Source organism: Camelus dromedarius, chromosome 24 (assembly GCF_036321535.1).
Source record: "Camelus dromedarius isolate mCamDro1 chromosome 24, mCamDro1.pat, whole genome shotgun sequence".
In the NCBI taxonomy this organism is placed as follows: Eukaryota; Metazoa; Chordata; class Mammalia; order Artiodactyla; family Camelidae; genus Camelus; species Camelus dromedarius.
In genome coordinates this window covers 26073783-26099051 of record NC_087459.1, presented here as the reverse complement: position 1 = coordinate 26099051, position 25269 = coordinate 26073783, and the positions used below count along the sequence as shown (strand labels likewise).

The 25269-nt window shown below is 46.3% G+C and overlaps 1 protein-coding gene and 1 long non-coding RNA gene across 4 annotated transcripts in view; one reads left to right on the top strand and one right to left on the bottom strand.

Moving 5' to 3' along the window:
• Nucleotides 1–1583, bottom strand: part of CASTOR2 (cytosolic arginine sensor for mTORC1 subunit 2) — a 51180-nt gene extending 49597 nt beyond the window's left edge. Inside the window, exon 1 of the mRNA XM_031432781.2 lies at nucleotides 1414–1583. Within this exon, the coding sequence (XP_031288641.1) occupies nucleotides 1414–1526 (113 nt within the window). The 5' untranslated portion in view covers nucleotides 1527–1583. The remainder of the gene's footprint in view (nucleotides 1–1413) is intronic.
• A 308-nt stretch (nucleotides 1584–1891) lies between these two features.
• Nucleotides 1892–13519, top strand: LOC116147185 (uncharacterized). Of its 3 annotated transcripts, none has more exons than XR_010377698.1 (4): nucleotides 1892–1923; nucleotides 2960–3034; nucleotides 3609–3698; nucleotides 12333–13519. It is a non-coding gene; the product is annotated as an uncharacterized LOC116147185 (long non-coding RNA). The 3 variants fall into 3 exon arrangements; XR_004130670.2 differs by having other exon boundaries at nucleotides 1892–2143; XR_010377699.1 differs by having other exon boundaries at nucleotides 1892–2177.
• Nucleotides 13520–25269: the final 11750 nt, after the last annotated feature.

The window sequence follows — 25269 nt, the reverse complement described above, 5'->3', positions numbered from 1 at the left end:
GGGAGCAGAGTGCAGGAAGATGCAGGATGGGTGGGTGTCAGCAGCCAGAGGGGGTTGGGGGGGGCAAGGAGGAGGGGAAGGTTCAGGATCTGAGCTGCTGGCTTTTGTTTTCAAATGACCTGTTTAATAATTACCTTTGCAATCAAAGGAGCCCTGGCCCTGAGAAGGTGAGGATCTCAACCCTCCATACCCCACCGAGCAGCCGGAGAAGAAAGTAAACAAGATGCCACTAGCTCTTACTATATCTCGCAAACAATGGCGGGACTGAGCTGCCCTCTCAGATACACACATCAAAGTGAGATTTCCAGGCAAGAACTTTAACAGGCAGATAAGAGGCTCTGAATGAATTATTTCCTCACATCCCCGGAGCTCCCTGAGCTCAGCGCCCAAGGGGGCACCCTAGGGGCCCATCATTTTAACGTTAACCTTGACCTGTACTTTATTCATTCATTTTGCAAAGGAGGAACACCTCTGCCTCAACCCGCGGAAGACCCAACCAGCAACAACTTCATCCCTTTAAACAGTCACAATGGTGGACAAACAAGGAATTTAAGTTACAGCGGCTAGCTCACACTCACACTCCACTGGTCTCCCGCTCCTTAAAAACAAACAAATAAAACACCCTAATCCAAGTACCCACTCGGGACTAACAAAATCAGACCCTGACCTGGCATTGGGAAAAATCCAACTTGGTTTTTTTTTCTCCAACCTCCCAAGGCCTTCAACTATTTTTCCCCCTGCAGCATCCAAGCCCAGCCTCAAGGCAGAGCCATAAACACGCCTGCTCCTCCCCCTTTCACGGTTCGGCAAAACACCCCCCCTCCACCTTCCCGGACCCCGAAGAGAAAGAACCACAGCGACCCTCACCCGCAGCCCCCTCTTCTGCCCTCCCCCAGCCTCCCGCGCCGTCTGCAATCCTCGCAGGCACCTTCAGATAAACACCCACTAATGATTTTATGATTTTCTGCTCTGGGTAGCCGCGCTCAGCAGAATCCCTTCCCCCGCCCTTGCGACGGGGGCCGGCCCAACCGAGGGATTGGGGGATGGGGGGCGTTAGTTTGTTTTTTACACTGCCGCGTCCCCACACCTGTTTTTCATTCATTCATTCGTTCGTTCATTCATTCATTCACGGATTCATTACAGCTGCCTCCCCGGTCCTCTGGATCTCGGGGAGGGAATGGGAGGGGGCTGAGATGGGGAGACAGCGGCAGGGGTGCATCTTGGTGGGGGGGTCGGGGTGAAAGGACCCTGTTGGAGGGCAGATTGGGTGGCTTTGTCAAACACAAGGCGAGCGGTGGGGCGGGGGCGCTCCCCGGGGCTCGAAGTTGTTTTCCGAGCCGCGGCGGCGAGGACAGCCGCCCGGGTGCGCCTCTTTGTCTCTCCCCGGCCGGCGCCGCGTCCCCGCGCGCTCACCTGGTCTTGGAGGACAGGAAGGCAAGTTTGATCAGGCCGTAGGTGAAGAGCGGGATACTCTCCTTGGCGACGCTGGCAACTTGCAGCCGGTGCTCCAAGATGTGGAGTTCCATCGTCCGCCCGCGCTCCACGGCGGCTCATCCGCGGGGGGCGAGCCGCGGCCCCCGCCCCCTGCGCGCCCAGCCGGCACCGAGCGCCGCGGGCAGCCGGCCCGGGGACCGGGGCCTCGGAGCCGGGCAGGCCGGGGCGGACAAAGAGGAGGCCCGCCAAGCCGCGAGGGGCCGCGGGCGGCGGGTGGCGGGCGGGCGGGCGGCGGCGGGCGAGGGCGGCAGCGCTGGCGGAGCAGCGGCGCGCGGCGCCCGGCGCGGAGAGCAGCTGGTGTTCGCTGTAACAAACAACTTGCCACTCAAACGCAGGCCCGCTGGGCATGCGCGGCCGCCGCGGGGCGTGCCGGGACTTGTAGTCGCGCCGCCCAGGCGCAGCCGGCTGCTGATGTCAGGGGCCGGCCGGGTGAGGAGAAAGTGCGCGAGCGCGCCCCCCTCCACCCGACCCTGGGCCACCTGAGAGGCGGAGGACAGAAACGGGGGCCTTGCGAGTCAGCCTGAACCTGGGTGCAAGCTCTGTTACTCAGAGCTCGGGACTAGGCGCTTTTGGGTGCAAAGCGAGTGGCCCAAACAACTCCCGCGCCGGAGGAGGCCCCAGTCTGGGAGGGGGAGATTTGGAGAGACCGGTAATTACAGTGCAGAGAAGCAACACAGAGAGAGGTGCTGGGGACAGAGATGGAGCCGGGGGATCTCAGAGGGTTTCCTGGAGGAGGGGACATCCAGGCTGGGTTCTGAAGGATGAATGGGAGCTTGCAGAGGAGGGGGAGGGGGCGCGCGGGGAAGGAGGCGGGTGGCCTTCCAGGCAGAAGGAACAGCGTGTCCAAAGGCACAGAAGCGTGAAAGCCCGCACGGGGCTGTGTTTGGCTTTGCTGGAGCGGAAAATGTGAGGGACGAGAGGCAAGAGATAAGGCAGGCGCAGTCACCAGGAGTCCAGTCGAGAGGGTCATGTGTGCAGAGCTAATGAGGTGGCCGTTTATCATGTGGGAGAGAGGGTGATGGGGACTGGGAAGACCGAATTAGTGAGAAGTCTAACATACACCGAAGGGCTTCCCACCCTAGGCCAGTGCAGTGTGCCCGTGACTGTGTCTTGCGATGATTTCCCCTTAATGGCTGACAGGTTTTGAAATTTTCTAGGTTAAAGTTACTGGTGCTTTGCTCTTTAGCAGAGTAATTTGGGGACGTGATGGATCAGGTTTACCTGCTGGGGCCGTCTGGGAACTTTCTTTTTGAGGAAGATTCTGGCCATACTCTCCCACATTCCTCTCTCAGCCCTCTGTTAGGTAGGAACAGGCTTCCTCGTTTCCACAAAGGAGCTGAATCCTGCAGTTCTGGGAGCTCTTGAAGCGTGCTGAGCCCCTTCCCACTTTACTTTCACTAAAGAATTTATCACCATCTAATAAAGAATATAATTTCTTATTTGCTTGTCTGTCTCCCTCTTCTAGAATCTCAGCTTCATGAAAGCAGTGATTTTTGTCTGCTCTCCGCTGTCTTCCCAGTGCCTGAAATGTGGCTGGCAGGTGAGAGTCATGCATTCAATATTTATGGAATGCATAAATGCATACATCTATTCCTTTAGCATCTAGAGCTCTAGAAGGCCCAAACAAAAATGCATCCAGGGTCCAGGCAAGTGTGAAGATGTGTGAAGCATTGGGTATCAGACATTTGGAAGTATGTAGGAGAAAGGAGGCCAGCCTGAAGGCATAAAATTCATTTTTTTGCAAAAACAACCAGGGGGAGGGTATGGCTCAGTGATGGTAGAGCAGATGCTTAGCTAATGCACGAGGTCCTGGGTTCAATCCCCAGTACCTACCTCCATTAAATAAATTTAAAAAAAAAAAAAAAAACACAACAACAACCAACAGGTGAAACCAAATAAACACAGCTAAAGGCAGGATTTGGTCAGTTTTCTGACTTCTGCTCTGGATGGCCTAAGTTAGTATTTTTTAATCTGCAGGCCATGACTCATGAGTGGGTGGGAGGTGAAATCAATTTAGCAAGGCATGACTAGCATTAAAAAATAAATACAATTGAATAGAAAGGGACACAGAGCTTTGGACCTAGTAGGTTACTATTATCTTTTCTATGTTTCAGGAAACTTTTTTTTGGCCACTTGTGTACGTGTGTGCACGCAGGCATGTGTGTGCATCTGTGAGCATGCATGCACTGGATCTCGATGCAAAGGTATTTCTTTCTGTGCGCCTTGGTCAAAACATTTGCAAACACAGGGCTTTCTCGTTAATCAAGCCAGACTGTTGTAAAGTTTGCAAATTTAGACCATGTTTGTTAGATTTACAGAATTGTTTTCACTGAGCTGTATTTGGTGCTTAAGATTTTTGTGACATTGACTCCTGAAGTAAATGTGGGGATGTTGAAGAAATTGCCCTCTGTGTTGCCAAATCCAGAGGATAGTTTCAGGTTGGGGCTAGGGTGAGACATTCATTCCCAAGGTCACGCAAGTCCTGGCTTGGCATGTTCTTGTGGAATTCACTCATTTCTTGATTCCTTAGCATTGCGTTCTTCTGGGCCTTTCCTGGTTCTTCCGGTTTTCTATCTTTGGTTTCTTTTCTGCGCAACCCTAAAATGAGTAGAGGTGTATTTTTACAGAAATAGCTGCCAGCGAATCATGCCTCGTGGTAAGGCATCCAACACTGACTTTGGGTTTGTCTGTGTGACTTTCTTTGCCCAGTGAGGTCTTAGCTTGGTAGCAAATGTGCTTGGTAAGTCCTGTGCATAGATTCCACATATAAGTGATATCATACATTTGATTTCTCTCTTTGACTTACTTCGCTTAATATGATAATCCCTAGATCCATCCATATTGCTGCAAATGGCACTATTTCATTCTTTTTTTTATAGCTTAATAATACTCCATTGTATATATACATCACCTTTTCTCACATTATGGGTGGACTCAGTCTCTGGCTTCTAATGTGTATATACACCACATCTTCTTTATCCACTCATCTGTCAATGGGCATTTAGGTTGCTTCCATGTCTTAGCTATTGTAGTCCTTTGTATTGAGACTTGCCCACTTAGGATGCTGCCCTGAGGCCATCACACTATAAAGAAGCCCAAATGAAAGGCCACATGGAAAGAGAGACCCAAGTGTTCCAGCTGTTCTAGCTGAGCCCAGCCTCTTGTCAACAGCTGGCATCAATCAGACATGTGAGTGAGATGATATTGGACCTTCTAGCTCACTGTCTGGATGAATCTGGCCACATGAATAAGACAGGTGAAATCAGGACGACTACCCAACCAACCTACAGAAAAATAATAAATACAGCTGACCTTTGAACAACAGGTTTAAACTGCTGAGTCCACTTATATGCCGATTTTTTCTGACAGTGAATAATGCAGTGCTATGTGATCCATGGTTGGTTGAATCCGTGGATGCAGAGCCGTGGATATGGAGGACCCACGTATACAGAGGGCCAATTATAAATTATAAGTAGATGTTCAACTGCACAGAGGGCCACAATTCCTAATCCCCGCCTTATTCAAGGTTCAGCTGCAGTTGTTTTAGCCACTAATATTTGGAATGGTTTTATTATGTAGAAATAGATGGCTAATGCTTTCCCTCAACCGTCATCTTCTCTCACATTGTGGGTGGACTCAGTCTCTGGCTTCTAATATGTTGATGGCCCCCCAAATTGACAGTTTCCACTCAGAACATGTCCACAGGGCCCAGATTCACATATCTAATTTCCTAGCAATTGGTTACTTCTACCTGAATGTTCACAGGCTTGGGCCAAACTGACCTGTTCAAACCTTACCTCATTTTCTAACCCACCCCAGACCTTCTCTTCCTCCTGTAATTCCTATCTTGGCTAATGACATCATCGCCAGTCCCTAAAGTTCCCAGCCTGTTAGGGCGTGTTGTATTTTCCAAGATGGCCACAACGAGATCTTCCATCCGGCATGCTCTTCTCGCAACTCGACATTGATCACCGTCTCATTAGGAGGTGGGCCAGTGTTTTCTCCTCTTGAATCTGAGTAGGCCTGCAACTCCAGAGGAAATGACACCAGTGACTTCTGAAACTAGGTCATACCTGGTGATCCTGTTTCCACCTGGTCCTCTTGGGACGCTCACTCTCTAAACCCATCTGCCATTCTGTGAGGAAGTGTGGACCACATGGACAGATCACAAGTGAGCATTTGTATTGGTAGGGCTGTGTAACAGAGTAACACAGACTGGGGCACTTAAACAACAGAAATTTGTTGTCTCACAATTCCAGGGGCTAGAAGTTCAAGATCAAGGTGTTGGCAGGGTTGGTTTCTTCTGAAGCCTCTCTCCTTGGCTTGTAGATGGCCGCCTTCTCCCTGTGGCTTCACATGGTCCTTCCTCTGTATATGTATCTGTGTCCTAATCTCTTCTTCTTATAAGGACACCAGTCAAATTGATTAGGACCTACCCTAATGACCTTGTTTTAACTTAATACCTCTTTAAAGACTCTATCTCCAAATACAGTCGTATTTTGAGGTACTAGGGGTTAGGACACAATTTGAATATGAGTTTTGGAGGAGGGGACACAATTTGGCGCATGGCAGTATGACAGCCAATAGCTCCAGCTGAAGTTCCAGCTGATAGTATCACCACCAGATATAGTAAGAAAGCTTCTTGACACAAACACACGCGAGACCTTGAGCAAGAATCTCTCTGCTGAGCCCAGTCAGCATCTAGATCCATGAGAGATAATAATAAAAGTTATTGTTGTTCTAAGCCACTACATTTAAGCATCAATAGATTACTGGAACATCCTAGAATCAACCTGGTTGGTGGTGTTGATGAGGGGGTGGGGACAGATGGAGTTGACCAGGGAATTATCCTTGATTGATACCTCTTGCTTCCTGCCCCTACCCCCTCCCAATATCTAATCAATCACCAAGTCTGAATGATTTTATATTCTGCACACCCCAGTCCTCTCTCTCCACCTTGACCACCATGTTCCCACCTCCGGACACAACTTCCCTGTCCTAGATGGTTGCAGTGGCCTCATAATGTCCATTCCTTCCTCGTTGTGTTGCCAGGGTAGCTGTTCTATGCTGTGTCCCTATCCCACTATCTAACTCCTTTAGGGGCCACAAGCAAACCACATCCCTCTTAAGAAAACCCGGATCCTCCATAGTTGGTCTTATGTGAAGGGAAAGAGGCCCCTGGCTCCTACACCCAGCCTCTCCAATATGGTAGCCATTGGCCAAACATGATTGTTGACCACTTGAAATGGAGCTAGTGCCACGAGAAACTGAAGCTTTAATTGTACTTCATTTTAATTAATTTAAAATTAAAAACTGATATTCGATTCAGTCACTGGAAAACATTCAAATATGCTTGGAAGAGGCTGCCCAACTGTCCTGATTTTCCTGGGACTGAGCTTTTCAGGATGTGGGACTTCGAGTTTTAAAACCAGTGTGTAAGTAAACCAGGATGAGTTGGTGACAGTACTTTGAAACAATTTGGTTATGGAAATCTATGAAATCCAAGTATAGATGGATTGAGTCTTGTGGATGAGAATTATGCATCTGACTGGAGATAAGCCATAAATGTCAAATACACCCTGGCTTTCAATGACTTGGTATGGAAAAAAAATGTAAAATATCTCATTAATAATTTCTTATACTGATCACATGTTGAAATAATAATATTTTCGATAATGGGTTAAATAGAATATATTATTAAAATTAAGTCCATCTATTTCTTTTTTACTTTTTAAACTTTAACGTCATGTATGGCTTGCATTGTATTTTTATTGGGCAGCATTGCCCTAGAGCAATGGTTCTTAAACTGTGGTTGGTGTCAGAATCACCAGGGCACTTGGTAAAGATACTACCCAGGCCCAGGCCCTGGCCCTGTTCTGCTTTGAGGAGCTTGGACCTCTGTTCTTTATCAGCTCTCCAGGCCTCAGTCACCCTGCTGTGGCAGGGTGGGATGTGGGAATGTAGATGCCAGAAGCCCCTTATTCTTAAGTCTGGAGTCTCTGGACCCAAGAAAGCAATGCCCAAGGACAGGCAGAACTTTTCACTTTCACAGCTATGGCCTATCATGGGCTTTACCAGCATGGGCTGCTCAGATGGGGTAGGAGTGGGAAAAAGAAGAGAGAGAGGGGAGGGTCAGGAGAACTAAGGGGCATCTTTATTTGGGGCTCAGGTTCTTTCTGGATCCTTCCGTAGTCACTAGATGAGCTGACCTTGAACTTCCTTCTCTGGGCTTGATAAACACTGAAGGCCATGGGGAGTCATTGAAGATTCTTGAGCAGGGGAGGAGCCTGTTGAAATGGATGCCTTGTTGGCTTATTCTGAGGAAGCCCAGGCCTTAGCCACCTCCCTTTCCTACACTTTTCCACAGGACTGCAGGAAGAAGAGATTTCTCTGATTCTCTGCTAGACATGCTTCTCCCACATGCTTGCCTACACCCCAACACAGGAAAAGATGGTCCCCAAAGTGCATTGGACTGAATTAACATAAACTATCATAGCTTAATCCCCATCAGTCATTATCCTGATCTCAGGCACAGGCTCTTCCTTCCTTGGTGCTCTCAGGCCTGCCCAGCCTTCCCAGGGGCCCCAGACACCAAGTACCAGCCTCTCTGCTGCAAATCCACACTTAGAGACACGAAGCATCACTTGGCCTCACCAAGGTAGAGAGTGTGGGGTATGGGAAACCAAACAACCAACCAACCAACCAACCAACCAACACTTCATCCTAGAGGACCAGGCCTAGTCTGAATTTGGCCTCTATCCCCTTCTGGGCTGTGCAAGTTTCATCTTTCTCTGCTTTGATTTCCTTATCTGTAAAATGAGCATAATGGTGCCTCTCTCATAGGATGTGCTTGTGTGCATGTGTGCATGGGGATTAAATGAAAGAGTGCCTTTGGGAGAGCATCCAGTGTTGTTCCTGGCACTCGGTAGATGCTCAGTAGCTGCTCAGTAAATGTTTGTTGAGTGAATGAGTGAATGCTTAGATGGGCAGCTCTTTGGCAGTCTGGCCCAAAGGTCAGGCTCCCTCTGTGGCTTCTACTTTACTTCTTCCTGACTTGAGGCTCCCTCAGTGAAGGAGGAAAGGAAAGAAGGGGGTGTGTCTAGGGCTTCTCCTTGCTGTCTGTGCATTGCATCAGATTCTCTGGAGAGCCAGGGATTCATATGCCTATTTTATAGATGGGGAGACTGAGGCTGGGAGCTGGTCAGGAGGAGGGAAGCCTATGGGCACAGCTTTTCTTGGGTCTCCCAAGGCCTGCAGCAGGGCCGGGCACTTGGTGCTACTTAAGGAACACTGGTTGACTCAGTGAGTGATTGTTAGGTACCATGGTGACAGCAGGAGCTCCGTTCTTTCTCTTGTGCCATCCTTGGGCAGGGCTGGGGCAGGACAGGAGGCCACTGAGTCTTTCTGTCTTCTCTCTCTCTCTGTTTTGGATCATTTCCTTCCATACTTTTTTCCTGCCTCCCCCACCCCTTCCTATATATTTCTCAACCTGTGCCCTTTCAGCATTTTTTTTTTCTTTTTCTTTTTCCTTTTTTGTCATTATCTGTGACTGAGGACCGGACTGCATGTTGACATGGTGGATGATAGAGGCTGAGAGGCTTCCACACCCTGCTAATCACACCCCAGTGCCTCAGTTTCCTCATCTGTAAACTGGGGGTGTTTTAAGAACTCAAGGTGGTGTGTGTAGGTGCTGAGTCCAGGCCTGGCCAAGGGGAAGAGCCCAGTGGGTGTGAATTGTTGCTGTTGTTCTTACCTGTGTCCAAGGCTGGCCCCTCTGCAGCTTTTTAATATTCTGGAAACTGACTCTGGAGGTGTGATTTGGGTTAAATTATGCGTCAGTTTCATGATCACTAAAATGCAAGTGTCTGGATGGCTGCTTCCCAGGAAGGTGGTGAGATGTTGGTCATTAAGTCATTGGGACAGGACAACCATAGCTGAGTCCTGTGGAACTAACACACAGCCTAATTTGGATTGTAAGCTCAAGGAGGGCAGGGCTGGGTGGTGTGTGGCCTTCCCTGGGATGGTGTCCATTCAAGTCTTGTGGAGTGACTCAGGATGCACGTGTGGTGACTGGCAAGTGGGGATATCCTGGGGTTCCTGGGTGACCGTAGAGCCAAAGCAGCCCCAGTGTTCCTTCTTGGCAGGTCATAGCAGAGGGAGTTAGACCCAGGACCTCCTTTTGGATATTGCAAAGGTGATTTGCTCCCTTGGGAAGGAATCTGGTCTCTTTAAAATCCTCTGTGAAGATGCAGAAACATCTGCAGTGGACACTGCTGGGGTTGCTCATGAGATATTAGCCACATCTCGGTGAAAAGAGCAATTTATCAGAGGACGTTCCTTCCAGCAACGGAGAACCTTTCAGAACTTGATTGCACTTAATTCACCAGCCTTTCCAAAGTGTTTTATTCCACTCTCAAATGAGATAATGAAGCCCTTTAATTTACTGTTCGGCTCCCAAACAGAGTGAGTGGGTCAGGCATTGTCCACACCTCAGGCCTGAGGAGATGGAAGTCTGGACCCAGGCGCAGGAGGCCGAGTGCACAGTCCTGTTGCCATGGCCTTCTCAGCCTGGAACTGCCCATCTCCTGGTGGGGGGTGGCGTGGAGTCCCAGGCAACCCAGGGTAAATCCCAACCTTGTAGCTTCCTTCCTGTGTATCCCCATGCAAATCTCTCTCTCGAAGCCTCAGTTTCATTATCTGTAGAATGGAGCTGGGTGATAACACTGTCACAGCAGGGTTGAGGTAAGGATGAAGGATGATATGGCTAAGAGGGCAGTGCCTGGCGCTGGGTAGATGGTCAATAAATGGCAGTGTCATTGGACAGTGAAGTTGAGCCCTGAGACCTCAGAGGAAATCGTACTTGCTACCGGTCCTGGGGGATGTTCACATTTATGACTCTGCCCTGGAATCACACCATCAGCACCAAATAAAACAGCCTTCAAGACCCTCACCCCTGCTCATCTGCCCACCCCATCCTGATCATTTCACTGGAGCTAGATCACTGAAATAGACAAATGGATGATGGATAGATGGCTGTAAAAACCCAGACATCGGCAGCATCAGAGCCCATCCCTGGGACATCCAGCCTCGCATTCAAACCTGGGAGCTCCTTGACATCACTCGCCCTGGTTCTCACCCTCTACTGGACATGCATATTCTAACACATACAGTGGTGCGAGCTTGGGTACCTCTAAGGGGCCCCATTAGATTTGTGTTCATTACAATACTTTCTCCTCAAAGCAGTGATATTGCTTGCTCTTAAAGTATCAGTATATTATGGGGGCAGGGGGAGGGTACAGCTCAGAGGTAGAATGTATTCTTAGCATGCACAAGGTCCTGGGTTCAATCCCCAGTACCTCCATTAGAAAAAATTAAAATAAATAAACCTAATTACCTTCCTCCAACCAAAAAAAAAAAAAAAAAAGAAAGAAAGAAAGAAAAAAGACCAAAAAAATCAGTATATTATAATTTCCTGAGGACAGAATGAAGCATCCTGAGAAAGGGATGTGTTTTCTAATTTGCCCAGAGGTCAGGACAGATGAGTAGCTTACCCTTCCTTCCCCCACTGCCCCAGTGGCCTTCTCCAGTGCAACCCCACACTCTCCTTATGGTAGGATTCTGGCATTTGTCCTCTGTTTCCTGCTCTGGCCTGGGGGGACCAGTCAGGACTTGGACTGTTGGCTTCATCTCAGGCTGGCTTCCTGACTTACTCTTGTCTCCTTGGTTCCTGACCCCAAGTTGGTTCCTGTTGACATCCCCTCCTCCCTTCACTCTGTACACATAGCTCTCTGCCCTGCCCCTCCTGCTCTGACCTTAGCCTCCTTCCTGATCATCCAGACTTACCCCGGTGTCTGTACTTGTGGTGGCTGGTAATGGCCCTTAAAGATATCCTAGTGCTAGTCCTTGGAACCTGCACATAGTACCTTATGTGGAAAAGGGGTCTCTGCAGATGTGATTAAATTAAGGCTCTTGAGATAGAGTAGCCTGGATTATCCAGGTAGGTCCAATGTTATCACAATATCTTTACAAGAGAGAGGCAGAGGGATAGTTGACACACAAAGAAGAGGAAAATGTGGCGTGACTGCAGAGGCGGAGATCAGAGTCATGTGGCCACAAGCCAAGGAATGCTGGCCACCATCAGATTCCAGCCACCGGGATTCTCCCCTAGAGCTTCTAAAGGGAGCACAGCCTTGATGGCACCTTGATTTCTACCCAGTAATACAGATTTTGGATTTCTGCCTTCCAGACCTGTGAGAGAATAAATCTTTGTTGTTTTCAGCTGCCAAATTGTGGTCATTTGTTACAGCAGCCACAGAAAACTGGACCAGTGTTCTTTCCTTCTTGCTCTCATGGGACCTCTTCACCTTTCAAAGTTGCTGCTGTTTATTTCCAGGAGCCCTAGCAGGTATCTCACTAGTGCTCAGGAACATTCGTCTGTCACATTGTATCGCCATTTTCCTCCTCCTGTGATTGGCTTTCAGGCTGGGATGGCTGCTCTCAAGCTTTTTGCTGTGGCCTCTACTCTTCAGAAGGCCTAGGACCTCTCCAGGTTGAAGGCTGGCTTGGCCACAGCCCAGGCCTCTGAGCCACCCCCATCACCCTAAAAGGGAGTTTCCTCTCCCCATTTGTCCCTCTAGGTTTGCTATCTGTGGTCACACAGCTCTGAAATGTGCCGTGTCAGCTCTCAGTATTGTGTAGATGTCTTAGGGACAGGGCTTGCCACACATTGTATTTTCAAAAAAAATGGTAACAACAGTGTCTCCCATCCCACATGGTCTTCATACAATGTGACTCTGACTCCTTCTCCTGGAATCTGGATGGATTTGTGACTATGGCAGAAGTAATACAGTGGGTCATAAAGAGTGATGTGGCTTCCACCGGTTTGCTTGGGATGGTTGCCCTGGGGACCTGGCCATCATTCTAGGAGGAAGCACAAACAGCACATGGAGAGGCCCACTTGGAAAGGAGCTGAGGGTCTCTGCCTGCAGCTTGCACCCACCCTCCAGCCATGTGAGTGCACCATCTTGAAAAGTGGATGTTCCAGCCTCAGTCAGCCACCCTAGCTGGTGCCGCCTAGAGCGGAGATTAGCTGTCCCCTCTGAGCCTTGCCCACGCTGTGGATTCCTGAACAGAATAAATGTTTGTTGTTGTTTGAAGCCACCAAGTTCGGCATGGTTTGTTTCACTGCAATAGACAACGGATTCCTCCAGTTTTCTCTTGTATTGTCGTCCCCTGGGACTCAGACCTGGCGCCATAGGGCTGAACCCAGGGTCAACCTAAAGGACTGATCTGGCTCCATCCACTTGGAAATTACATTTTTCTTCCCTCAGGTTGAGTCTCTTCCTGGGAAGCTCTTGGGTCCCTTTTGCCAACTGACCCATGGGGGCAACTTCCCTGGTCCTCTGGAATTGACTGGACATCCTGGAGGACCAGAGTTTAGCCAGGACAGCACCTTCCTTTCCTTCTTCTACCCCTAGTCACAATCTCAGTTATTTTATGAGGATGAACTGAGGCTCCGAGAGGTTGAATTGCTCTCCCAGGGAATATGGCTAGGGAGTGGAAGACCGATTTGGACCCATGTCTGTCTGGCTTTCCACTACCCTGGGGGCTGCTTCCTTGTGCTCTGTGCAGAGCCTGAGGCTCCAGAGGGGCGCCTTATTTCTCACTAAGGCCCTAAGCTACTTCATCATCCTCTCACAGACTCCCTTCCAAAAAAGATATACGGTCAAATGGCTAATAAGCATATGAAAAGGCATGCAACCTCATTAGTAGCAGGGACGTGCAAGTTAAAACCCCAAGTATACCCCTACTGTGATTGAATGCAAAGGTGCATTGCTCAGATCCCCTTCCATGGATCTGTGGCCCCACCAGCCGTTTTGGCCAACTTGGGCCATTCCAGCTTTACTGCTCCCTCTGGGGTCAGGGGAGGCTCACCTTCTCCCTCTGCTCGCACCTGTTTCCTTCCTGACCACAGGTGTTAATCTCAAGAACACTTCTTAATAAACATCCTGTTTGCTAAACTCCATCTCTGAGTCTGTTTCCTGGGGAACCTCACTGGTAGCAACCACACATCCACTAGAATGGCTGAAATATTTTGAAAAAAATTTATCCTGTATTTCACACTTCACAACATTATAAACTGGAAACAGACCTACACACAGATACACCAGTTGATTTTTGAAAAAGGTGCAAAGGCAATTCAATGGAGAAAGGATAATCATTTTAACAAATGGTGCTGGAACAACTGAACATCCATTAAAAAAAAAACTTGATTACTTATACCTCACAACTTATACAAAAATTAACTCAAAATGGATCACAGACCTAAAAGCAAAGCCTAAAATTAAAATACTGCCAGAAGGAAACATAGGAGAAAATCTTTGTGAGTTCAGGTTAGGCAAAATTTTCTTAGTTGTAGCTTCTATATCCATGAGCTGTAAAAGAAAAATAAGCTAAGTTAGGTTGCATCAAAATTAAAAACATCTGATTTTCAAAAGACATCCTTATGAAAACGGAAAGACAACCTACAGACTGGGAGAAAATATTTACCAAACACATGTGATAAAGAACTTGAATCCTGACTACAAAGAATCCTGAAAACTCAATAATAAGAAAACAAATAACCCAATTAAAAACAGTCAAAAAATTTGAACAAACCCTGCAGGTAAGAAGATATATGGATGGCAAATAAGCACATAAAATGATGTTCAGCATCATTAGCTATTAGAGAAGTGCAAATTAAAACCAAAATGAGATACCTATTACCATGATGTAAAAAACAAGCTTGACACTATCAAGCTCTGGTGAAGATGCAGAACTACCATTCATACAGAATTGTGTAGAAAATTTAGAAAATAGTTTGGCAGTTTCTTATAAAAGTAAACATACATTTACCAGCAATCCTACTCCTACGTGTTTACCCATGAGAAATGAAAAACTTATGTTCCCACAAAAACCAGCCCACAAATGTTTACAGCAGGTTTATTCATAATTGCTCTTACTGGAAACAACCCAAGTGCACTGTAACTGGGGAATGAATGAATAAATGGGTACACCCATACAATGGAATACTATTCAGCAATAAAAAACTGTTGATACACTTAGTAACATGGACGGACCTCACACACCTTATGCTAAGTGGATGAAACCAGATTTAGAAGGCTACATACTATATGATTACAAGGGTTGGGAGTGGGGTGGGGGAGGGATTTAGTGCTTACAAAGGGGCACTAAGGAATTTGGGGAGGTGATAGAACTGTTCTATATCATGATTGTGATGGTGACCATGCAACTGTATGCATTTACCATAACTCACAGAACTGTACACTAAGGAGAGTAAAGTTTACTGTATGCAAATTGTATCTCAATAAACTAGACTGAAAGTATTGAACCAAAAAGCATTTTATGTGTTATACTGCATGTATCCTTCTGCAGCTTGCTTTTTTTTTTTTTTGCTCACCATTAATGATTTATACAAGTTGACACTGTTTGTGGAATAATGCTACATGTAGCTCTTGTTCATTCATTTTTAGTGCTACATCATATTCTAGCATACATAGAATACTTTAATTTGCTTACCCATTTTCCTTCTGGTGGACATTTCTTTGTGTCTGTTTTTTTTTTTTTTTCCCCTTCTATTTTAAGCAGCGGTGCAGTAGACATTCCTGTAAATGTATTCTGGAGCACAGGTGCTGAGATTTCTCTCTTGGTTATTTACTGAGAATAGTAAATTGAGCAGGTGGGGCAAAGACTATGAGCATCTACACTTTGCTGTCCAAGGGCTTATACCAACTGACTCTACCAACATTATATGAGAATTTCGTTCCTCTACATTTCCATCAACAATTGTATTATAAGACTTTGACTTCTGCTTAGCTGATGAACATGAATTCGTATCAACCCCACCTGGCCAGCAATTATTATTTTATATATATATATTTTTTTCACTGAAATTATGGTAGATCAAATTTGCTGCTAAATTAAATTTGCTGATATTTTATTTAAGATTTTAAAACATGTTCATAAGTGTATAATGGATCTGTATTTCCTGTTAAAAAATTATCCTTGTCTGGTTTTGCCATCAAGGTTATACTGGCTTCATAAAATAAAATAGGTAGCTTTTATTCTTTTTTTTTTTTTTTTTTTTTTTTTTTTGGTCCTCTGAAATGTTTCTGTAAAGAGTATGTATTTTCTGGTCCTCAGAATTTTCAGAAAATTTGCCTCTAAACTTACTTGGGCTTGGGGTGGAGGAGGTCAATTCAGAATTGATTAAACGTATTTACTAGTGTGGTTACTGTTTGAATGACTATCTTCCTTTTCATTCCTTACTTTTCTTATTTGTGCCGTTTTTCTCCTCCTCCTCCTTTTTCTTTGCATAGGCTAACTGGTATCTTTATTGTATCATTGTTTTCCTCCAAAGACCCAGCTTTTGGTTCTGTATTTGGATAGGATGTAAATTTGACTGCTACAACAGAAACCTAAAATTATTAATGACTTAAACAAGTCATGCACTTTTTATTACCTATTGTGGGCTGAATTGTGTCCCCCCCACCCCCAACCCAATTCACACACTGAAGCTCTTCAAATGTGATTGTATTCGGAGGTAGCGCTTTTAAAGAGGTAATTAAGCTAAAGTGAGGAACCATTTTGATGGGCGGGTCCTAATCCAATCTGACTGGTGTCCTTATAAGAAGAGGAAATTTGGACACATAGGGGAACACCAGATGTGTGCGCTCCCAGAGAAAAGACCATGTGAAGACATAGCAAGAAGTGGAGGCCATCTACAAGCCAAGGAGGGAGGCCTCAGAACAAAGCAACCCTGCTGACACCTTGATCTCGGACTTCTGGCCTCCAGAACTCTGAGAAAACAAAGTTCTGTTGTTCAAGCCAGTCTGTGGTATTTTAGGATGGCTGCCTGAGCAGACTAACACACTGTCTCACATAAAGTCACAACTTTTATGGAGGTCACTGGGGGCCCAGGCTCTTTCTCTCTTGTTGCTCCACCATCCTCAGCATGACCTGCCATCACGTCTGCATCCCAAGCAGCTGGGAAGAGAAAGGGGAAGGGCCAGAACACTGTGTTTTAGAGATATGACCCAGTACTTGTGCCTACTTCCATGTTTTACATCTGGCTGGAGAGGTGACTGGGTGGCCATGCACCTCCTAGAGATTCTATCGCGTTGCAGCAACGTGAGAATGGAAAGTGGGGAACAAGGGCAGTCTCTGCTATACGTTTTTTAAAATTCCTTTCTGTTTCTTCTTTGTTTTCCAGCTCATTATTTCTGACCTATTTTTTGTTATTTCCCTCTTTGTACTTTCTTTACATTTGCTCTGGTACCCCTTTTCTAGCTCTTTTATTTTATCACGTTTGACTCATATGTTTTACTCTTTCTTGATTTTTAAATTCATGAATATAAGACTACGCGTTTGCCTCTAAAAATGATTCTAGTTCCATTATACAAGTGCTACTCTAATTGTCACTTAGTGATAAGACATTTGTAGTTTTGAGTGCATTTTCCTCTTTTACCCAGGCGGTATTTCCAAATTTCCAAAACAAAACATTTAAATTAAATTGTGGTCAGAGTGCATGTTCTGGATGATAAACATCTTTTTAAAAAAATTTGTCAAAGTGCTCTATGACTTAATAAATGATTAGTTTTTACAAATTTTAATGTGTGTGAAAATTATGAGTATTCTCAATTTATTAGGTCCTCAATTTTTTGGATGGTACAATATTTATCTACCTATCCATCTCATATATATGATTACATTTCTTATTTGTGTTATCCAGATGACATGTATTATGATTAATAATGTATTTGGACTTATACCACCTCATTGCATGTGTTTTACTTATTTTATCTTTCTTTTCCTTTTTGTCTTCTGTGGGTTATATATGTGTATATACGCATGCATATACACGCATATGTTGAAGTATTAAATGTTGCTGGTTTGGAAGATTGAGATTATATTTCTTTCTGTTTTTTTTTTGGTGGTGATGTTTAATTTTCAATAATTTAAAAGATTTCCTCTTTATCCTTGATTTTGTGTAGTTTAATTATAATAGAGCCATATATAGACTTTATTTATGCTGTCTATTCTTGGGGTATATTTTTGATTTGAGGGTTCATGGTGCTCTTTAGCACTTGAAAATAATCATTGATTGCCCCATTACATATTGCTTCTCCATCATTTCCTCCTCTCACTTTTTCTGGAACTTCCATCAGTCATATGTTGAGATCCCTCCATCTCTCCTCTGGTTCTCTTAACTGCTCCTTGGTATATTTTATCCCGTTGGCTCTCTGTGCTCTCATGGTGGTGGTGAGGACACTTCTGGTAACAGAATGGTCATCTGATTGGGAGTACATGGAAGGCTGCACTCAGCAAGTGGTGTTTGTGTTGAGATCTGAGGGTGGAAGAATGTCATTTAGGAACAGAGAAAAGTGAGGTAAGGAAGACTCTTCCAGGCAGAGGGAGCAGGATTTATAAAGGTCCCAAGATGAGAGGGCCCATGTCACTAAGAGCAAGAGAGGGTTGGAAATTGGGGTCTTGAGTGGGTCAGATGTCCTGTGGGTCCCAAGAATCCTGTCCCCACCTAGCACTCTCCTCTCCTCTGACCCACTGGGTGTGTTGAATGATCCTTCTGGGCTGCTGCCTCAGCTGAGATGAACCCTGTGGTTATACCTTGATCCTGAGCCCTGGTCCAGCTACCCGGGCCTGGCCAGACCCCTTTCCCAGGGCCAGATCCTGATTCCATGTCATCAGGTCCTGCTCTAATCTGGGCAGGCTACTCAAAATAGAATCCTTCTCCAGCGCCATTTCGAGCAGCTTCTCTCCCTGGAAATCTGCTGCTGGGCCACACATCCTAACAGCCAGCCTGGACATCACCTCCAGCCTGGCTCCCCCACCCCTGGACCACCTCTGTCCAGGCTATACAATGAGGTGGCCACAAGGGGCCCTACTGGTTCTCAGCTTTCACCTCCTCATCTGCTTAGTTTGAGTTCCCTCCGAAGCTGGCCCTGAGACAGGGATACAAGCACAAGTCATCCTAGAAACCCAGGCAGGGGTGTGGAGATGCGAGACAGGGAGAGAAGGCAGCCAATGCGGGGACTCTAACAAGCCAGTTGCCACAGAGGCAGCTGAGCTGCACTGGTGACTCGAGCTGTTCCACCTGCGGGGTGAGGTTGCCCAGGTGTGTATGCACCGAGTCCCGTCCGTCCTTGGTGAAGGGCAGCCCCTGGGGCATTCCATTCCCTGTTGCTTGCCCCTGCCCCACTTAGGCAGCACAGACTCAGGGGCTCGAGAAAGCCTTAGCAAAGAGCTGCAGATGCTGCCCCTGGGCCCTGGCTTGGAGAGCCTAGGGAACCCGCCTAGCCAAATGCAGAAGCTGGAGTTCCTGTTCCACCATCTGCAAAGCAGAGGCATTGCTACTTGACTGTTGCCTTGCTGTGAGCACACTGTGACTTAAGACATGTCAAGGGCCTGGCCTTACTGGGCATAAAGCAGCCTGATAAAGCCCAGGAGGGTGAATAGCTCTCTGTGCTGTACAAATGTGCCCTAGATATGTGGGCAGCAGACCCAAAACTCTGAGACAGAAGCTAATCTCTTTTGCTTTGCCCCCCCCCCCCATCTCTGGCCACTGGTTCCTGCTGATGTGACATTCTTGTTCTAAAAACAGACATGTAACACCTCAAGCAGATTTGCAGTCCCTTGACAGCGGTCTTGTCTGGCACATAAAGGGCCTCTGCCTTTCTGCCTGGCTTCCCAGAGCCTGGGAGAAGAGGTGAGGACCAGTCCGAGGGGGCTGCTCTGAGAGCAGCATGGCACCCGACCCCACCACCCACCCTTCTGGACGGGGGAGGTGCCAGGAGTCGGAGCTCCGTCTGTCTGGGAGCTCCTGCACTGGATTGCTGATGCTGTGGAAGACTGACGATGTGCCCTTGGCTGACTGTTTCATTCTTTTTCTCTCCAGCCCTGTGGCTGCTTTCAGTGACAATCCAGAATATACCCTTGAGGCTGGGGCTTCCTGTCCAGAGCAGGGTGGCTCCACCATCAGTTGGGGGCCCCCGCTGCAGAGACGCTGAGGCCCATGAGATACAGGCACGTGCCCTGTTCCACTTCCAGGAGGCTGCCTGTCCCAGGCACTTTACAAATCAACCATGAAGCATGGCAGCAGGCCAAGAAGGGCCCAGGCATTGCTCTCCTGGGGTCTCAAGGGCGCCCTGTCACTCTGGCTGTTCCGTTATCTTTATCCAGGGTCACTGAGGCTTCCCCACTGGGACTGGGGGCGCTGGGCAGAAACCTGGCCAGAGCAGAGCCTGGGTCAACAGCCACAGCTCATCCAGCAGCTGGGGCTGGCATTGGTTTCATAGCCTCAAGCCTAGCACCCAGTGGGTGGGCGAGCCCTGGGCACCTGTGGATCCATGACGTGAAGCCCTCTTCCCTTGTCAAGTATCCCCAGTGACAGGTGCAGCTCCTGCTTTCCCATCTCATGCCCTAGAGCCCCACTGGAGCTGTCTCCTCCCTGAGGTCTGGCCGCCTTGGCTGGGCGCCTGATGCCCCTCTCCAACTCCTGCCAGCCCCTGAACCCGGGACTGTCCTTTTCCCTTGATCACTTACTGGGGGACTCAGTTTCCTTATCATTAACAAGGGTGATATCACCTGCTCTGAAGAGTTGTCGGAAAGGACAGTGACAATGCTTCTAATGCCTTTAACCCTGTCCCCAGCCTAGAGCAAGCACTCCACAGAAGGAGGCCGGGATCATTCCTGGTTGTTGATAACAACCTCCTGCATCTCTGTGCCTCCCCTGGACTCTGAGAGTTGCTGCTACCATGAATCCCACATTTGGGCCCCTGAGAGTAGTGGTGCCCAGCAGAACTTTCTACAGTCGTGGAAATGTTCCATGTCTGAGCTGCCCAATATGCTGGCTACTTGAATGCATGTGGCCAGGCCCTCTTGAGCACTTGAATTGAGGCCAGTTAAAATTTTTTTTAACTTAATTTAAATGTGAATAGCTGCATGTGACTAGGGGGCTACTGAATGGGATGGCACAGTCTTAGAGAGGAAAACTGGCCTGGTTCATTCATGGAACAAATATTTATTGAGAGCCAACTCGTTGCTCATTTAGGTGCTGGGATTTCAACAGTGGACAAGACAGGCAAGGTCCTGGCTGTCATGGTGACAGAAAAAGTTAAATAAATAACCAAGGCAATTCAGTGACAGGGGATGTAGAAAACCCCAGAGCACCCTCAAGTGCTAAAGCAAGAGGACACTTGCTGTCTTTTTTTTTTTTTGTTTTTAATCTTTATTTCCTTTATTGGATGAAATGATTCCCTTTTCTTTATTTTAAAAAATTTCCACTATTTCAAAAATTCCTGATCCACGTAGAGAAATTCCATTCTATCATTAGGCAGATTTTGTTATATTGTTTTGTCTCTTGATGGACTAGTCCTGTTGATTATTATTATTATTATTTTTGGCTTCATGAATAAGCTTTATTTAAGCTTTAAATAACACATAATTTTAGTGACTTAAGTTATTCCAAGGCAAAGAAAAATGATGGACAGCCCCCTAATTTATTATATGAAGTCATAGTGACTTAAATAGCAAAACTTGATATTATCAAGAAAGAAAAATATGTTCCAATTCCACATATACATAGATATGCAGAATTCCTAAATATTACAAAGGGAATTTAGCAATATATCAAAAATAATTCACTATTAAGCAAGTAGGGTGTATTATGGGAATGCAAGTGTGGTCCAAGAAGTTAATGAACATCATTTATTATATCAACAGGTTCCTAGAGAAAATATTTTCAGTACTGTAAAAAAATTGATATAATCCATGTTTATTACATTTTATACATCGGAAGTCTTTGCCTTTGTGTTGGTCTTCTCAGGCTGCTGTTACAAAGCCACAGACTAGGGAGCTTAACAACAAAATTGTATTTTCTCTCAGTTCTGGAGGCTGGAAGTCCAAGATCAAGGTGTGGGCAGGGTTCGTTTCTCTGCAGGCCTCTCTCCTTGGCTTGTAGATGGTCACCTTCTCCCTGTGTCCCCACATGGCCTCTTCTCTGTGTATCTGTGTTTTAATCCCCTCTTCTTGTGAGGACCCCAGCCATACTGGGCTTGGGCCCACCCTAAGGGTTCATTTTAACTCAATCACTTTTTAAAGGTTTATCTGCAAATATAATCACAATCTGAGGTACTGGGGGTTAGGACTTCAACCTATGAATTTGGGGGAGATACAACTAAGCTCATAACAGTCTTCAACCAACTGGTGTTGAAGCACATCTCTGAAAACATAAGTGGCATTGAACTTCAGCTAGGAAATCTTACAGCTTTTAAAGCATATGCCCTCGGCAGCATCTTTCTTAAAATGTTTCATGTATGCACAATGGCATTTATAAGGCCAAGCAGGGCCATCACCTCAACCAGGTCACAAGGATGACTTCCATTTGGTTTTGCTTTGTGCTTGATAGCTGGCACCTAAGTGAAGGAAAAAAATACTCTCCACCGAAATTCTTTCCACCAACATTGGCTCCTTGCTCTTGAGTACCTCTTTATCTCCTTGGACAGGGTGCCGACAAACACCCTGATTACCCTTCTGCATCTGAGCACCTAAGATCCATCTCCTGGCTGCTGATCTTAGCATTTCCGTGGATATAATGGCCCCTTTTTAAAAACAGCCAATTTGAGATAAAAATTAAATATAAGAATCAAGGGCTGAGCGTTGAGCAATGTGGTGTCCCCAGGGTTGTATTGATGACATAATTGCTGGTGAATTCCACCCACTGAGAAGCTGTATTAGATCAATCCATATGGCCCTGCAATGTGCACAGAGCAGAACTGTGCTAGATTTAGACCTAAGTTTGACGATATCTTTATTAAGTGGATCAGATAGGGAAGGTCTGAAGTGTATCACGTTCTGAGAGAGAGAGGCATCAAAATCTTTGTGCACTTACTGTTTTTTTGTAACAAGGTCACAGACAAATTTTAACATTTCAAACTGAACATCTTTTTTCCTTTCCAGTGAAAGAAAAAGAAAAACAACGAACTTTTTATAATGGAAAAAATTTTAAACATTTGCAAAAGTGGAGTAAATCATACAATGAATCTCCATTGACCCACCACCTAGTTTAAGTAACGATCACCCTATTGCCAACTTCACTTCCTCTCCTCTCCCCATCCCCTCTTTCTCTTGGCTGGAAGATTTTAAAGCACATCATAGACATGTCATAAAAAGAAAAATTAAAAATAAAACAGAACAAAAATTACAATACAGAATGTCATTTCCAAATAAGATCCTTTACGTTCTGCTGATTTTCTGTCAAGTGGCAGGGCTCCAGTCACCATTAGGAGAGGATTTATTTTTAAAGTGACAGTTTCAGCAGCAAGAACATCCGTTAAGCATCACCCAAGAAGAAGCTATATTGTCAACATGCCCAGTTAACCCTCCCAAACACCTCAAACCACCTTTTGCTGATTTTCCTTAACCCTGCTTTTCTTGTTTTATATTTGGAGAGGAGAGATCTGAGTGCTCCTATTTGCTTGATGTTCATATTCATATGGATACAGTCGCAGCGAAAGAAAGAAGAATGCTGGGGCTCTGCCTGCCTCCCCACAGGTTGCCTGGCAGCCTTCAGGGCCACAAGAGGGCACGTTGTCTGTTTTCCTGTTGAGCACAGCGGTGTACGCATTCTGTAAGGGTTTTGTTGAGCAAAGAATGGATAAAAAGGGAGTTGGAGCAGAAGACGACTCCCCACCTCTCTGCCCCAAGTATATTGTGTATTGAGGCGTAAAGAGGTCAGAAGAAAGGCTTCCGGAGTGCCAGGGGATGAAACATAAGAGAAAAGAGCAGACCGTCCCCTTGCTGCCAGGGCCTGGAGAAAATTAGAAAGGCTAGTAGGAGAAGAAAGGTTGGACTCCATCAGCGTTTTATCTGTCTTCCTCTCTTCCCCCTCCCCATCATATTTTTCTTCTTTACCTTCATCTCCATCTCCTCCTTCTTCAATGTCCTCCAAACTACTGGGCCAACACTCCCTCCCTTTCTACTCCTCCCCATCCACTGTACTTTCCCCTTCTCTCCTGGTTCTGGTTATTACTACTGCATAACAAATTACCCTTCCATGGAGCAGCTTAAAATAATTATTTTATTTTGCTTGCCATTTTGTAGGTCAGGAATGAGGAAAGGGTTGGGCTGGACAACTCTTTCTTGGGGTCGACCACTTGGTTAAGGTCACTGCTGGCTAGCAACGCAGTCATCTGAAGGCATGACCGGGGTGGCCATCCAAGATGGCGCACTCTTGTGTCTGCCAGTTGATGCTCACTGGCTGTTGGCTACTGCATGTGTCCCCTTCCTCTGGCAGCCTCTGGATGGTTGATTTCTTACATAACACCTAGCTTCCTCCAGGGTAAACATCCCAAGAAAGCCAGTGGAAGCTGCATGGCTCTTTCTGACTAAACCTTGGAGAGTCAGTCACTTCTGCTATACTCTATTGGCAGAAGCAGTCGTGAGCCTGCTGAGATTCGACAGGAGGGGACCTGGACCCCACCTCTTGATGGTGGAGTGGCAAGGTCACACTGAGGAAGGGCATGTGGTATGGGAGAGATCGCTGTGGCCATCTTTGGAAAATGCAATTGGCCACATCTTCCATATCAGTTCTGCAGAGAGTTTGGCCAGATACCATCTTTGATGCCCTGTCCTAACTCATCTGCACCAGCTTCAGCATGGTCAGGGCAGCAGGCAAAGAAGCTTCTGCTTCCTGCTGCCTCTTCCCACTGGCTCCTTCAGGGCCTGCCTGGATGTTTGGCCAACTTCCTTCCAGATTTCCACTGACTTCAGTTGGCTTTGAGGCTAGCTCATCATTAAATGGAACTCTGTGGAGAGCACTCTATTTCCAAGAGGGTTTTCATCAAGATAAACATTTATTGAATAATGCAATTTAATATTTGTCACTTCAGCTCTGGTCAAAAAAGAGAGCCCTTCACCTTCTTCCCCAGGCAATCCAGACCTCACTGAGGGCTGGCAAATGTTTCCTAGAAATCTGGGATTGGTCAATAGATTCTGAAGTGTTCTGAAAGAATGGTGGTAGAGTTTGTAATGCTTTGGTTCTGCCTTCAAAGTGTCCTCACTGGCATGTTTGTTCATTCTGTTTTTCTTGCTCTGGCTTCATCACAATGCTCAGTTATTCCCTGTTGCTCTTTTCTTCTCTGAGAAGCTAGTTCTTCTGCACTGGAGTTGGGACTGGTCTCAGTTACTGGTGATATGGTTGACTTAGGTTTGAGGGCCCTGCTATCAGGTAAATTCATAGACTCCATCCCAGTGAGATGCCCACCAATCAGGGGGCTGGGGGCCTGTGACTCCCTGAGGGGTGGCTAATCTGTCCATGGGATTATCTTGTATAACAGACAGAGTTCCTGGTGTAGCTCCTGAGCCTGGCCCGGACCGGCCCACCTTCTCCAGCCTCATCTATTCCCCGACTTTAATTATTGATTCAACGTCTTTAATAGATAAAGACTTATTTAGATTAACTATTTCCCCTTGTGTGTTGGTAGATTGTGTGTTTCAAGGAATTGGTCCATTTCATCTAGGTGATCAAACTTGTGGGCATAGAGTCATTCATAATATTCCTTTATTATCCTTTTAATGCCCATGGGATCAACAGTGATGGCCCCTCTTTCATTTCTGATATTGGTAATTTGTATTTCTCTATTTTTACTTAACCTGGCTAGATGTTCATCAACTTTATTGATCAATTCAAAGAATCAACTT